The sequence below is a fragment of the Gigantopelta aegis genome, chromosome 2, assembly GCF_016097555.1.
Source record: "Gigantopelta aegis isolate Gae_Host chromosome 2, Gae_host_genome, whole genome shotgun sequence".
In the NCBI taxonomy this organism is placed as follows: Eukaryota; Metazoa; Mollusca; class Gastropoda; order Neomphalida; family Peltospiridae; genus Gigantopelta; species Gigantopelta aegis.
In genome coordinates, this window is record NC_054700.1 from 49,598,413 (window position 1) to 49,615,662 (window position 17,250).

Sequence of the window (17,250 nt, forward strand, 5' to 3'; positions counted from 1 at the left end):
AGACAGATTATATAACCAAAATGAGTACTGAAATGTAGGCTCTTAAGCCAGATTAAAGTAAATGATTTGAGACATGAACTTCAAGGAGTTGTGTAAAACAGGGTTTTTACATCTGACCAGTTATCATCAATTAATGTTATTTGTATATATTGTTTTATTTAACTGATTTCTGCAGCTATCGTTTTTTTCCCACATACATGTATTAAAATGTGAATTTCATCTATTATACCTTCATGATCAGTGGCATGGAACTTCCAGAACACTGAAGACGTATGACTGTTTAATCAAGGTCCTTGCTTAATAAAGGTGACCAAATTCTACAGGTTTAAATATATTAACAGACAAACATACAAAACGTGGATACCGACAACTGAAGAATCTTTTCTTTCTTTTTTTTCGTAGTAAGTGTGAATGTTTACTGTGTATGACATACCCGCCTTCTTCCTGGAATAGAAGTTTCTCGTAATGCACCAGATGGTTGCGAATGTACACGACACTGGACAGAAACACGTACAGACAGCTGACAGGGGCGAGACTCGGGATGTCTTTAGACAACTGTTGATGACAAAAACAAAACAATGGAAGTTAACGTTTTGTTTTACTACACCACTAGAGCACATTGATTTATTAATTCACAGCTATGATATGTCAAATATCTTTTATATGCACTATCCCACAGACAGGGTAGCACATACCACGGCTTTTGATATACCAGTCATGGCGCACCAGCTGGAACAAGAAATAGCAGAGGATCTATCCCACACAGACTGTGCATCAGGCGAGCACGTTACCACTGGGCTACATCCCGCCCCAATAAAAGAACTTTTGATACGGGGTCAAAGTAATAACAAATGTGAATTTATTGGGATTTTTTTGTTTTAACATTGCATTATTGAGGGTATGTTATAACTACTTTCATCATACATCTTTTATTTAGGTCTTATGAGAAAATCTTATATGTTTCAAGGGTGGAATATCAGAATTAAAATTTAGAAAAAGGAAAGAAATGTCTCTTTTTTTATTAGTCTATATGTATCAGTTTAACTAGGTGTCAAACACATCTTCTAAACTCCAAAATGATTGAAACACATGGCAAAAGTTGACAGCACAATAACAAACCACACTGATTACCTTTGTGAAATGCATATTGAAGTTTTTAATGGCCAGGCTGACAGTGTCTACGAACACCATTTTCACAGAGTGTAGACATCCGTCATTTCCCGCGTGAGCCAGAGGCAGCAGTCTGGTCGCTTCATCAAAGAAGTCAAGTACAGCCTAAAAAACATTAATCAGAAGTATTAATTCAATCAGATGAAATATGAAGAAAACCCAAATTAATATATTTATCTAACATATGAACTTTTTAGGACATGTGTCAAATTAAAGATAAAAATGTATGTCCTTACAGTCAGAAATAATAATAATAAAGGACAAACTTTTATTCAGTTGAATTAAATGTTTCATCTGCCATAATAAAAAGTGTGCAATTGATTGAAAAGATATTTTATTGCATATAATATAAAAGGATTGGGTACAATTTATCCAACTTATGAGGTCCTCTGCTCTGAGATAAACATCTACACACAAACACAAACTGAAGTTTAACGTTAAAAAATAACTTGACATAAAAATAAATGTAAGAATTGACGTTACCACCAATGCCACTGGAAAAATAACTTTTATAGTGGTGAGATACTTTTTGAGTCATTGTGAAAAATAGATGTCATTTGAAAATGCAAATCTTCACAATGAGTGTAATCATATATACATATAATGGATCATAACTATATTAACATGGTGCTTAATTCTTTCATCGCTTCTTCTGACTGTTTCTACCTTTGACACAACTTTAGGATAATCCAGTTTTCCTCCGTGCAGTAATTTGTCGACCGGTCTCGTTTCAACCGAATTGGACTTTTCCCACTCTATAATTTCACAGTGCAGACCGTTCTTCATGAGCATGTGGAGCATGTCTTCCGCGATGCGTGACAGGTCGGAGGAAATCTTTTTGAAGATCAGTCTCCAGTCCCAGTGTAAACGATCTTCCGTTTTCATCCTTTCAATAACTAGGAAGAAGTAGGAAATGTTTTATTTAAAAATGCACTCAACACATTGTATTTACAGTTATATGGCGTCAGACATATGGTTAAGGACCACACAGATATTGAGAGAGGAAACCCGCTGTTGCCACTTCATGGGCTACTCTTTTCGATTTGCAGCAGGGGATCTTTTATATGCACCATCCCAGACAGGATAGTACATACCAGGCCTTTGTTACACCAGTTGTGGAGCACTGGCTGGAATGAGAAATAGCCCAATGTGTCCACCGATGGGGATCGATCCTAGACTGACCGTGCATCAAGCGAACACTTTACCACTGGGCTACGTCCTGCCCCTCAATAACTAGGAAAACAATTAACACATGTAATTTAACCCTTTCCTACTATAGAACGGGAAATCCCGTTAAAAAAAAATCAACGTTCAGACTACAGAACGGGAAATCCCATTGTGTGTTTTCAGTTTGTATTTACCACCAAATTTGTCACAGGTTGACATGCGCAATAGAGGCAGTGCTAACAACAACATCCTGTAGAAGTGTTACATGGTTTGCCGTGAGAATGTGCTCATTTGTTCGGAACTTTTCAGCCTATTTGGTATAAGTGTTCTGTTAACTACAATGGCGACATCAATTTTCTATAATACGACCTTCACGGAAAATTAACGCCATAGTGATGTTTTATCGTAATGTAACAGTGATAATTCCGTTGGAATTCCACTAGCTGAAATACTATCACGAATTCAAGATGACATACCACTTTAGAGATTTGCACGTGGTCGGAAAGATTTTCTAAATGGGTTTATTCATTTACACATTTTTATAGAAATTTGGTATGTTTTTATAATCAGTGATTTTGTTTAATATACCTCTATATATGTATAATAATGAGCTCCTTCTCATAGAAAATTGATTTACGTTTACAAATATGCTTGAACCAGTCTTCTACTATGAATAATAAATAAGTTATCATCAAAAAACCATCTGTAAATTTATTCTTTATTTAACTGTCAAATATATCAATTCCTGGGGCACTTTGAAGACAATAGTTAACGAGTCTGAAAGGGTTAAATATAGTCAAACCTTCTCCAGCAGCAAGCTTTATTAAGAGGCCACAGTTCTTATTCTCCCAAATCATCTAATATAGTATAAACTGACCTGTATTAAGCAGCCGCCTGTGTTAAGAGGCCACAATTTTATTCTTCTAAATCATCTCATTAAAATAGTATAAACTGACCTGTATTAAGCAGCCACCTGTGTTAAGAGACCACATTTGTATAGTACCAAATCATCTAATATAGTATAAACTGACCTGTATTAAGCAGTCACCTGTGTTAACAGACCACATTTGTACAGTACCAAATCATCTAATATAGTATAAATTGACCTGTATTAGGCAGCCACATTACTTAAAAAGCCACCTTTTGATTGTTACTTTGGTGGCTATAGATGTAAAAGAAGTTCAATGATCTTATTTTTAATACTCATAAAAAATCATTTCTATTTAAATAGTGTTAATAATTCTAGGCTTAAAGCATTTAGTAAGACGAAGTAACTAACTTTCTTGTTTAATACGTCCTCTCACAATCCCTTTAGGCTTAAAGCATTTAGTAAGATGAAGTAACTAACTTTCTTGTTTAATAAGTCCTCTCACAATCCTTTTAGGCTTAAAGCATTTAGTAAGACGAAGTAACTAACTTGTTTAATACGTCCTCTCACAATCCCTTTAGGCTTAAAGCATTCAGTAAGACGAAGTAACTAACTTGTTTAATGCGTCCTCTCACAATCCCTTTAGGCTTAAAGCATTCAGTAAGACGAAGTAACTAACTTGTTTAATGCGTCCTCTCACAATCCCTTTAGGCTTAAAGCATTTAGTAAGACGAAGTAACTAACTTGTTTAATGCGTCCTCTCACAATCCTTTTAGGCTTAAAGCATTTAGTAAGACGAAGTAACTAACTTGTTTAATACGTCCTCTCACAATCCCTTTAGGCTTAAAGCATTCAGTAAGACGAAGTAACTAACTTGTTTAATGCGTCCTCTCACAATCCCTTTAGGCTTAAAGCATTCAGTAAGACGAAGTAACTAACTTGTTTAATGCGTCCTCTCACAATCCCTTTAGGCTTAAAGCATTTAATAAGACGAAGTAACTAACTTCTTTAATACGTCCTCTCACAATCCCTTTAGGCTTAAAGCATTTAGTAAGACAAATTAACTTTCTTTTTTAATACATCCTCTCACAATCCCTTTAGGCTTAAAGCATTTAGTAAGACGAAGTAACTAACTTGTTTAATACATCCTCTCACAATCCCTTTAGGCTTAAAGCATTTAGTAAGACGAAGTAACTTTCTTTTTTAATACATCCTCTCACAATCCCTTTAGGCTTAAAGCATTTAGTAAGATAAATTAACTTTCTTTTTTAATACATCCTCTCACAATCCCTTTAGGCTTAAAGCATTTAGTAAGACGAAGTAACTAACTTGTTTAATACATCCTCTCACAATCCCTTTAGGCTTAAAGCATTTAGTAAGATAAATTAACTTTCTTTTTTAATACATCCTCTCACAATCCCTTTAGGCTTAAAGCATTTAGTAAGATGAAGTAACTTTCTTTTTTAATACATCCTCTCACAATCCCTTTGAGTCTCTCTTCATTCTCTGTCTAAATATATGTCTCTCTCTTTCCTCCCTCCCCCTCCCACATCTCTCTTTTTGGGAAAAAAACAAAAAACAACAACAACAAAACACAAGAAATTAATATGCTGCAGAAAAAGTGAATCGTGTCTAAATCTCTTTCCCTGTTCCTTCCCCCACGTCCCTCTCTACTCCAGAGATGTGAGAGGGGCTGGAACAAAACAGCTTATGGCGGTTGGGGTCCAGGGGCCGCTCAAGGGCCACTGAAGGAAAATTGTTGTTTGCAACCCCTGGAACTGCCAAAAATTGCATTAAATGCTAACAAATCTAAACTGGTTATAACTTATAATATAAGACACACACCATAAACTTGAAACCCTGAAAACATGCAAATAAACCTTGTGTGGTCAACAGTATTGAACATCATGTTTTTGGTTTTTTAGACGAAATGGAAAAGCGCTTTTACACATTTCTGCATAGCTCTCATAATATCCTTGCTACTCTTTTTGGAAGAAACTGATATGCTACAGAAAACATGAATCTATTTTTGTATACATCTGACACAACACAGTACACAGTGTCTCTAAACATGAAGTACCTCTTGGTGTGGGTGTAATGTTTCCTATCAGAGATGCCAGTGACGGGGTGCTAGACACGTTAATGTTTGTGTCACTGTTGCTTTGGCTGCCAAGATTCACCGAATGTCGTTCTAACTCTGGACTTGAACTAGGTTTCAAAACACCTGTAAAACATCAAATGTAGTGCAACATAAGAATTTCAGTCATGAGAGAATCAATTATCAAATTCATCAACCAAGAAGTTGTGGTTTTAAACCATATTTTTAAAATGTGATACAATCTTGAATAGTATTCTGAAATAAAGTACTGGGTATGTAAAATCAAATTAGTTTGAATACAATGTAGTATGCTGATTTAACACATTTATATTAATATACACATTACAGAGACATGTACATATATTAGCATGGAGGTTTTTTTTAACTTATCAACAGTAAATTTTAAGTACTTTCTTAAATGGACAGACCCTAGTTTTTAAACAGTAAGGCATATTTTTCACTATTAGAGCTGTTTATGATCACTGAAATCAAACATTACTTATATTTTATTGTTTAGATTATCCGATTCCATACAACCAAAGTTTTTCTGTTCATCCTGGTGTTTCTAATACCACAAAATGGATTTTTCATATTTTGAAGGCGCAATATTCAAGGTTGAAAATTAACATAAAAACAATGGTAGCCAGTACGGCCAGTTGAAAACAAATCTTACTGGCCCTTCTCAAATTCAACTAGTCCTCCACTGTAATTTAAATGCACAGCCAAAATCAAGACTAGAATATTCTTTGTTGAATAATAATCATGTGCTCACCGTATATAGTCTGTTTCCTTCAAAAGGAAACCGGTGAATTAGCATGTAACTTCATAATGAATACAGTTAAAACTCATATAAAAACATGTTACAAAGTTTTAAACCCATACCATCTCAAATAAAAAAAATTGAAAAAAAAGATAAAGAAATCCAGTATAAATTAAAATAATTTGTTACAAATTACCATTAAATTATGATGATTAAATCTCATTTTTAATACAGGGGTGAAAACAAAAGCCAAGGTATACAGTTTGACTTGCATTGTCTCTGAAGTAATAACAAATAATGCAATACAAAGAGAATAAAGGTAGAACTGCGCGTGCTTTAGTATATAAACCTAGTTTCGGTGTGGCAGTCCTCTTTGTGGCGATGCAAGAAGGGGTACAATCTCCAGTATCGGATTTCCTCGGGAATAGACGAAGCACACACACGTGTGCGTTTAATTTGGATATTACAAATGCTACATTAGTAGGCTACTAATAAAATAAATATCAAAAGAAAAATAAATCTGTAAAAAAAAAACAACATTTTACCAAAATATACTATGTACTTAGTTATTATATTACAAAGCATAATGGTGTACTTATTGTTTATTACAGTAATATTTGGACAGTTATGTCATTATGCAAGTCTTGCTGTCAAGACTTTAGATCGATATGTTCTTATTTAATACAAATCGCTTAAATTTAAAACAATATCGACAACGACAATCAGTTAACGGTCCTTTGGAATAAGTCCTGGGTTGTAGTAATGGAACAGGTAATTGTTATTTGTATATATATGTGCATACGCTCACATTAATGTGAGTTAAAACTACAAGATAGATTTTGATTTTGTCCCAGAATAATTTAAGCTAATTAAATATGATTCCTTTTTACTATAACATTGAATAACAATTGTCAAATAGTAGCTCTACTAGATAATTATGGCGTATCCAGTCCATTCTTATAAGCTGATGACTTCTAGATTTAAAAAATACATGCAATGTCTTCAATATGTTTTGAGCTCTATTTTCAGGAGACCCGACCCAAAGCCACAGAAGCTGAATCTGGCGCTGTTAAAATATACATGTAGAGCATGTTCTATGTCTTCTTCTGCTGTAGTTCGCGCCAACACAGACGCGATGTGATTTGTCACATTCGATTCAGTTTCAGTGTCTGTTTTTTAACTGGTACCACACTCACCAGACCCTAATATCGATGGTTGCCTGACAGACTACCTTGGTAAAATTCTTAGTCGCCCATAGCCAATATCAACCCTGAATATTAGCGCAAGTTTTATTTAAACACTATTTATTACTGTTAAAATACTTGTTCAGTACATTTTATGATTGACAAACAGGCAAATAAAATCTTTAGTGTGAAAGCCCAATACTATGACAGCATACAAGCCCAACCCGGATTTGTTTTCACTTCCACATTTTAACAAACTGTGATGTTTACTTCCATTTTTTAAACACGTGTATTGCTTTCATAACCAGCACTTATGAAACAAAACCATATAAAACTTTGTATTGTTTATTATGTAATATATTGTCTTTACTTTGATACTGCTTCTTGGTATACAGTTTTAAGTATCGCATTGTTACTACTATAGTCCCGTGCAGTGGAAACTAACAAGGTCTCGGATCTGACTGAACGAGACTACTAATCTTTTTTAAATGTCCAATTTCCGTCAGCCTTTACTTTCACATGGAATTTATTTTTACAAATTTTATTCAAACACGAAAATAAATTCCAAGTGAAAATAAAGTATTTTACAGTATGCATCTGAGAAGTAACAGTTGTGGAGTCTCGTTTTAGTCTATTTTTAAGGGTATTTCAATGTCACAGGCTCTTGTTTTACTCTGTTGTATCCAACTTTGTTATTAACCAAACTTAATGTCCATTTTTAAGGGTTGAAACTAGGATCTAGGTGAAAAATATGCCTTAGTGAACATTTAAAAACAAGGGTCTGTCCTTTTAATACAAATTATGGTTTTAATGTTAAATTTTGACAAGTTCAAATTCTATCCATGCTATTTTTATTGTTTAAAGGAAAGGAATATTGAACAACTTGTCATCATATTTTTAAATTATGGCTATTTAGTATCTAACATGGTTATGTCAATACTTGGGTCTAGATAATGAGAAAGAAAATCTACTACCACCACATACATGCAGGCCACTCAGACTGAAAAGCATCACTGAATCTAAAATTTGTTTTGTTTAATGAAATCACTAAGAGTACATTGATGTAAAACATTTGGTAATTCTGACATAGTCTTCCGAGGAAGCTTGCAACTATTTTTCATTAGCAACAAGGCATCTTTTGTATGCACTTTCGGATTACCATAGACAGGACAGTACATACTTCGGCTTTTGATATACCAGTACCAGTTTCAATGCATTTGTTATATGCAATTTCCCACAAACAGAGCAGTGCATACAACAAAATTGGCCTTTGATATATCAGTTATGATTTGGTTGGAAAAGATCTGTGTCCATTAATGACAGTTGATCCTATGACCTATCATACCTCAATTGAGGACTCAACCACTCAGCTATATCAGGAACCAGGCTTCATAGCCTTAAAGACAAAACAAATTCAAAGACTTTCACCTGCCATTTTCAAAGACTTTTAAAGACTTTTACATAGTGGTCAAAGACAATAAAATGCAAAAAAAATACCCAACTAGTTTGTTTACCTTGCTGTCCATGGCAAAAGATTTGAGCTGTTTTACATGCATGACAGATTAAACCGTTTAACTGGTAAATATCAAGTGCACGCAGCTGTAAAAGATATCAACATTGCTTTGGCTACGATTTGTGAGAATTTAAAGACCTAAAAATCTTTTTTTTAAATTCAAAGACTTTGAAGGAATTTAAAGACCGCTATGAACCCTGGTAACTGTCATATGTTAAGGCTCGCAATAACCACCAATTAAAACAATGTGCACTGAGATGTCAAACAACTCCCATTCATTACTGAACAGAGGGTTCCCCCACCCACCAAGAGAATGAGAATGTGAGGGCGTCTCTCTCTTTAATAATCCAAAAACAACTTCTTTCCTTTCTTGTTATGTTTGGTTCTTTCAAGTTTTCAGCACAACAAAGAAAACCTCATACCTCTCAAACTGCCTTTGCGTTTCTTTTTCTGCCCCGATATACCAGCAACATTCCACGACGAGTTCTTCAACAAGGTGAAAATATGATTTTCAATGTGCAGGAACGACAGCACTATCTCCAGCAGGGAGTCCACACATGCCTTTGGCATTGCCATGTTGCTCAGCAACGAACCCTCCTGGGGCCCTTGGTTGCTGTGGAGACTGTTGCCACGGACACCAGCAATGGCAATCATGCTGTCGAGAGACTGCGCCTGGCCCTTCAGGAGACTGACTGCGCTGTTGACGCTGATTCCCAGCTCACTCTGAGACTGCGAGAACGACTTGCTCTTGGCATCGGCGATTTCATCGGAGATTTCCTCCACCAAGAGAGTCATCTCGTCAGAGTACTTCTCCAGATAGAGATCGTGCAGCGACTTGAAGACGTTGGTGACCTTGGTGAACATGCCCGTGTTGAGGACGAGGAAGTCCTCGTCGATCATGCTGCTGATGAGATCGGCCATGGCGCTGCAGTGTCTCGACAACAGATAGTTCACCTGCTCCGTCTCAGCCACCATCTCACTGAGCTGTTTCTGCAACTCCTGAGTCCGCACGCCTCTGTAGCAGTGCCAGGCGTCCTCATCAGTCGCTATCACACGCAGGCTTTGCAGAAAGTGGAGTCGTTGACTCGTCACGACATTAGAAGGATCGTCAGATTTCGTCAGCGGGAGCTGGGACAGGCGAGAAACGAAGTGTTTCTTCAGATGCTCGGCGATTCGGTTCCACTTCTGTTCTATGACCTGGTCACTGCTGTCTACCACCATGTTGATCGATGCCATCGACATGACGGTGGGGTCGATGCCAGAGTTACGCAGTGGTAGTAGCAGGCCCTCGTCAGAAGACAGAGACAGGATTTCTTGTAGAACTGCTTCTTCACTTCCCGGACACTGCTCCAGTGTCTTGTACTGTAAACAGGTAAACAAATTGTGTTAAAACTGTACTGATCAAATGTCAGTATGTAGTAAAAGAAACAACTGTTTTTATAACATACTTAGATTCTTATTGATTTTTTTTTTAAAGTGAAGCTAAAGTAATAAAACAAGTAAATAAAATAACAATAGAAATATTTAGTAAAAAAATTAATAAGTAAATTTCTGGATTGTATTTTATAAAAAAAATAAAAATAATAATAAAAATAAATAATAAATTTGGTACCAAAACTTTACGATTATGAATTATCTTTTAACTTATTATTTAATAAGACTATTTTGTTGTCTGACTGGATTTGAGAACAGAATAATTTAAAAAGAAAATAAAGCTTAAACATCAAATGACAAAATGAATGAACTACACAAATTTACAATGCTTAACACCTACATTAAAAAAACTAGGATTTGTAAATTCACCCCAGTCAAAGTAGCTGTGAAAGTCACATTCATAAAAGACATAATTATATGAACAAAACATTCCAGAAATAAAATCTCCAGAGAGGCAAAAACAGATATGATGGTCAGACCAAAGAAACTGTATGGAAGGAAGGAAATGTTTTATTTAACGACACATTTTATTTATGGTTATATGGTGTCATACATATGGTTAAGGACCACACAGATATTGAGAGAGGAAATCCGCTGTCGCCACTTCATGGGCCACTCTTTTCAATTAGCAGCGAAGGATCTTTTATATGCACCATCCCACAGACAGGATAAAACATACCACAGCCTTTGATATACCAGTCGTGGTGCACTGGCTGGAATGAGAAATAGCCCAATGGGCTCACCGACGGGAAACTTTATGGAGCTGTAATAAATATAAACCAATGAACTCAAAACAAAAAAAATGCATAGATTTGAAAACATTATCAGGGATGTTTACAAAAACAATTTTAAATTTTGATTGTAAACTTATGTTTTATTTCACCGTCCTAACATTTAAACTCACAAGATATGAAAGCATGGCGGTGACATCCTCAATCTCAGGGTCGTAGCACGAGTCTTTCTCCAACACATGACTGTTCAGCATGTGCGCGAGGCCCTCTTTGGGTGTGGAGAAATCTTTACTTCCAGGCAGATCATTGGTGAACTTCAAAATAGACTTCAGACAATTGTCCAACCTACAAATCAAAAAACTTCTAGGTTAAAACTGGGTTCTTACACTTGAAAAAACATAAAATTCAAGAATATTTCCAGAACATTTTAAAATTTCTCCAGGACATGAAATGTTCAGTCAGTGACTGTTTTCATAACAAATTGTTGTCTGAATTTAGACAGATTATGAGGGCAACAAAAGTGAAAATGCGAAAAAATAAAGCACTGAAATTTTAGCCTAAGTTTCCAGGACACAACAAAATTTAATGTTGGATAAAGTTTGTATAATAAAAAGTTTTTATTAAAATCACAAAATTCAAGGACATTTCAGGATTTCCAGGATGCGTAAGAACCATGGAAAAGTGACCGTGTCCCCCTTCCTACAATCACCCACTAATCTAAACAGCTGCCTGCTTTAAGAATGGTAGACTTTGGACCTGCATATATGAAAAAAATACTGAAGATTGAAATCAAAAGGAACCAATTTCTTTCATATGTCTTAAAAGTTTGTTTTCTTTAACGACACCACTAAAGCACATTGATTTATTAGTCATTGGCTATTGGATGTCAAACATTTGGTAATTTTGACATGTAGTCTTAGAGAGGAAACCTGCTACATTTTTCTATTAGTAGCAAGGGATCTTTTATATGCACCATCCCAGACACAACCTTTAAATTTTGATAAAATGATGGTGCACTTGCAGGAACGAGAAATAGCTAAATGGACCCACTGATGGGGACTGATCCCAAACTGACCATACATCAAGCAAGTGTTTTACAAATGGGATATGTCCCATCCTTCATTCATATGTCTTACTATTGCAAAAGTTTGTATTAATTAATATTGCATAAGCATACAGAAACACCCCATAACTTTGAATGTAGAACACAAACTCATATAGGAACCAAAGGGATGCTATTGCTACCTCCTTCACACTTGAGGATCAGACTTATCTTGTTATACATACAATGATAAGAGGACTATTTTGATACATACTGAACATTGTCATCTAAAATATTGCTATGGAGTGGGGTTTTCTCTTTTCTTTTTTTTAAATTATAAATCTAGTATTTACATGAACATTACATGGGTCAGAAGGGGAACCAGACGTTTCGCCCCCCAGCCAGTTCGCCCCACTTTGTGCCAGTTCGCCCCATATGCCAGTTCGCCCCCCGTCTTACGCCAGTTCACCCCCACCCCAAATGCATATTTTTGAAAGAGGAAGAACAGCTATGACAGATTTCGCAAAGACAAATAAAAAAACTAAATCAGGTAAGTATAATTGGTTTAAACACGTTCTTAAAATGAAAGGTGAAACGTAGGGGAGGTGAGTTTGAGGTGGGCAGGATTTAAAATAAACCCAATCAGTAAATACGTAAGAGAAGAAGGAACGGTATTCACAAGTTATCACGCTATACATATATCGGCGTAATCATGGTACTTTGATGTCGGTTGAAGGTGTTTGTCGCTTTGATTTGTAATGACAACGTGGCCTCATCTTGATATTCACTGTAGCCTTTGTTCTACCTGTAATTGTTATAACAAGTTTAAAACACACACACACCTGTGGTCAAGTGAACCGTAATAGTGCATTAATTACTTAATCCTTCGAAAACAAGGATGAACTTAGGTTATATTTAAACAAACCCAAGCCAATTGAGTAATTGAGATTAAGTTTCTTAACGATGCGAAATGGCATAAAACCCGTATCCCTGGTGAATGCAATTCATTAGCACTAGTGAATTTTATTGCAAAATGGCGGAATCTTGCATCACATGCCTTTGCACTGTGCGCCCACGCCAGGAAGCTCTTCAATGTGACACTTGCAACAGATGGAATCACCGAGTTTGCGGGACAGGTAAACATTCTTTTTATTTACATGTCTTGTGATCAATATATATATATATATATATGCGGTTAAATAAAATGCCGCATCAAATTCGCTATAATGGTTCTGTATCGTTAGCTAATACAACATATTACTAAATGTTACGATATACAATTTATGTTATTTTATTTTATCAATTCCATCATTTCCATAGGAGTGTCAAGGATTATGTACAGAGAGGTAGTCCGTGGAATAAGCCAGATAAGACTGGTGGTGTAATGAATGCGGTGTTTCCGACGATGCTTCCCGCGATGACGGTGACAATGACGGCGATGAGGCTGACGGTAGAACACCTGATGATACGTCTTTTGACGTATCCCATCGATCATTTACTCGACCAGAGCTAGTAATGGAGAAGTAAGATTTATTCAGTTATTCAATTCTGGTCGGTATAAATTATGTTCATATCAAGTATTCATTTAAGTGCTGTTATATTTACTTATTTATTTCACTTAATGATTATGTAGTAATTTCAGTGCCTTTTTTTTTGTTTTGTTCTATGGAAGAACATCCCCGAATTGACATTGGCATCGATGATGAGGAGCCATCTACGCTAACGTTCCAAATTATAGATTACGGAACCAAACGAAACAGAAAGAAATTGACAGATTCCAGTGGACATGGCTACAACATAAAGGTAAATGTTTTATTTTTTAAAGGAAACATGAAATCATTTTCATCTTTCAAATATATATATTGCTTCAGTTGCTTCTTTTATTAACTGTTTAAATACTTTAGTTAAGGATACATGCAATTACTGATATGTATATGGGTGTATGTTTTCAGCGCACACGAAATGAAAAAACAGATTGGCAGTGCACCGTCAGAAGCAAAATAATGAGATGTCCAGCTACAGTTGTACAGTATGGCGAGCAATTCGTGGCAGGACCATCCAAACATTGTCACCCTGCCGCTCCTGGCTTGGACATTACGGTTAAAATTAAAGCGGAGGTATTTAAAACAAATTTTTTTTATATTCATCTCTATATATTTAGATGGAATATATGCATAATATCTGCAATAAAACCTTTATGAATTAACATTAACATTTGTTTTACATCTGTTTCAGATAAAGAAGAAAGCCATGGATCATGTGTTCATGCCGGCTGGTACTATTGTAGACGATACCCTTCTACAACTTGGAGATCCCGATGCTCCCGAAACAAGTCGCCCTAAACAGGAGAATCTACTGCGAATGGTCAACTGCACCAGACAACGTCTGCGTCCTGATGATCCAACATATCTGGACTTTGCGGTATGTGGCAGATGAATCAATTCTCACACACTCACACTCTTCTTAATGTAATTTATTGCACTATATATCATTATTTAATGTATATCTTATAGAACCTATGTTACGATTTTTTTTTTACAGCTAGACAATACTTTCATTCCTGACGAGTTCCTGAAAGCCGACGTACATATTGAAGGTCAGCGACACTTGATATTAGCAACAGATCGACAGCTGGAAATGCTTTCAGAAGCCAAAACCTGGTACTTGGATGGAACGTTCAAAGTAGTCCGACGGCCATTCTACCAACTATTTAGTATCCATGCCTTCATCAGATCCGGGGATGTTATGAAGCAAGTGCCTCTCGCGTTCTGCATCATGTCCAGGAGGCGAAAATGCGATTACAAGAAGGTAAATTATACTCTTTTTTTTTTAATGTAAGTACAATATTATAATAGTATTTCATTATTTATTTGCGACTACTTGAGTATATATAATACTGTAGTTGAGGATATACTTTTTTTATATATCAGATTCTGAAGAAACTGAAACGGCGTCTTCCTGGAGATCCAAAGGTTGAGGTCATGGTTACAGACTTCGAAAGCGCAGTGTGGAAGGCCTTTTCCAGTGTCTTTCCGGCTGTACAGATCCGTGGATGCGGCTTTCACTAGGCGCAGGCCGTGAACCGAAAAGTAGGAGAACTTGGACTACAGGTATAAATATTTTATCTTCGAAATGATGCATCTTTAGAAATATATATATATATACATACATATTACGAAACGCCAATTTAATAAGTATGCATTTAATTTCAGGTTGCTTACAGGAATGACGATAGCGTTCACAAGTTTATACGACAAGCAATGGCGCTGAATTTCCTTCCCGCGGAACACATCCGCCCTGCATTCAGGAAGCTCCGCGAGAGAGTGGGTACGGCTCCAGCCCTGAATAATCTTCTCGAATACATACAAGGGACATGGCTGAACAGTAAGATATGGACACCAGAGACATGGTCTGTGTTTCAGCAGCCCATAAGAACTAATAACGACGTGGAGGGGTGGCACAGACGCCTGAACGTAAAGTCTGGCGATACAAAGGTAACTATTGGATTCGATGACAGTTACACAAGTTTGTCCATATATTGCTAGCTATATTATTATTATTGTTGTTGTTATTGTTTAACGACACCCCAGAACATGGTAACATTATTGATAAAACTACTCTTTTGTAGTGGGCTCTTGTTATACACCTTTTTATTTTATTTTTTCAGCAATCACTGTACACATTGATTGAGCTGCTACATAAGGAGGCAGCTCTCTTGCCACTACACGCAAGGATGGTTTCTGAGGGGAAACTAAAACGCAGAATAAGAAAGGCGGGAAACAGTTTGGAGGGGAAATTATTCCAGCTTTGGGATGACTACGAGCAGGAGATCATGTCGGCCAGTCATCTTCTCAAGGAATGTGCAAAACTCTAAAGATTATGAAAACAATATCTGTGATGAACTTCAAAAACGTTTCTAAAATTCTAGTGTGGTTCTCTCCTCTTTGTACTGTTAATGTAGTGCTCAATATGTTTAACGTCATTTGTATGTCAAGTAATGACGTCATTGTTGTCTCCTATTCAGGGCCTCCACATCTGTATTGCTTGTAATAAATATTATATTTGAAGTTAGTGCTGAAAGGAAAGGAAAGAAAGGTGCAATTATTTTAATAAAGAAAATTTATTTATATTGATATTATTGCGTTATGTTTTTTTTAACCTATAGTCTGTTCCAGCCCCCTCAAAAAAACGTGGTTAAACTTAAAAACAAAAGTAAAAGTGTTTTGAAAAATATATGCTGGAAACGATTTAGGGGTGAACTGGCACATCGCGGGGGCGAACTGACAGATTATTCGGGGGCGAACTGACAGATTATTCGGGGGCGAACTGACTGGGGGGCGAAACGTCATGGATCCGTCAGAAGACACAAAAACTTATTTTATGAAATGTTTAAATCATCCATACTCCTTGGTATTTTCCTCCAGCTGTGAATCGAGGTCATGCAGATAGAGATCCAACACAGCAGGTCCAGGAGAAGTTCCGTCTTTAAGCAGCATATTAAAGGGAGGTAATTGATGAACATCATCCATACTAAGTCTTGAGGCTGCCATCTCAATTTATCTGGTGATTATTTATCAATGATGCATTTAAAAAAAATTAAGCTGTTGAAGATAATCTGAAAGAAGAAGAATTGTCAACATCAGGCAGTGTGCAGGACTTAATGTAGTGGGTGAGGGTCTAGACTGTGGCAAGTGAAGTTTCTAAGAGGTTGAGACACGGTTCCTTGGAAAATGCATTAAAAAAAGATAATTTGCTCAAGCGGGTGGGTGTGCGTGTCAGCAGCCAAAACCCACCGCACTTGCACACGCACCGGAACATACTGACAAATCACTATCAACACTATCGAGATTAGTGGCTATGTTTCTTATATCATTTAATCAAATGTAAACATCACTCTTGTTGACCGGAAAATGAAATCTTGTCGAATTTACTATTGTCCTTATAAAGTTTTACAAATTTATGTATAGAAAATAAGCTGTTTAAGTTATATGTCGACTCCATGCCAGGGTGGAAGATTGCACTTTTTTTTATGATTTTCATGTTTCGTCTTGAAACCTAGTGATATACAGTTATAGACATACAATTTCCAGAAGAATATTGACCACGGACAGTAATAACCGCGTTCCGTTACATTTTTGGCCAATAGTAGGCAATACGGCATTTTTTATCACTTAAATTACGAGAATTTTTAAAACAAACCATGTCCAATATCCACTACAAATTTTCAGTAGCCATTCTTCTTATTCTTTGTTGATTTCTTCTCAGTGTCTAGAGCACCAAGTT

At 36.2% G+C, this 17,250-nt stretch overlaps 1 protein-coding gene across 1 annotated transcript in view; it reads right to left on the bottom strand.

The window, feature by feature from the left end:
• LOC121386595 (uncharacterized protein KIAA0825-like) overlaps nucleotides 1-17,201 on the bottom strand; it is a 37,911-nt gene extending 20,710 nt beyond the window's left edge. The window contains exons 1-8 of the mRNA XM_041517547.1: nucleotides 17,167-17,201; nucleotides 16,372-16,582; nucleotides 11,099-11,270; nucleotides 9,183-10,122; nucleotides 5,286-5,429; nucleotides 1,837-2,066; nucleotides 1,132-1,275; nucleotides 434-555 (exon numbers count right to left, since the gene is read on the bottom strand). Coding sequence (XP_041373481.1) covers nucleotides 434-555; nucleotides 1,132-1,275; nucleotides 1,837-2,066; nucleotides 5,286-5,429; nucleotides 9,183-10,122; nucleotides 11,099-11,270; nucleotides 16,372-16,517 — 1,898 coding nt within the window. The 5' untranslated portion in view covers nucleotides 16,518-16,582; nucleotides 17,167-17,201. The remainder of the gene's footprint in view (nucleotides 1-433; nucleotides 556-1,131; nucleotides 1,276-1,836; nucleotides 2,067-5,285; nucleotides 5,430-9,182; nucleotides 10,123-11,098; nucleotides 11,271-16,371; nucleotides 16,583-17,166) is intronic.
• Between the last annotated feature and the right edge of the window lie 49 nt (nucleotides 17,202-17,250).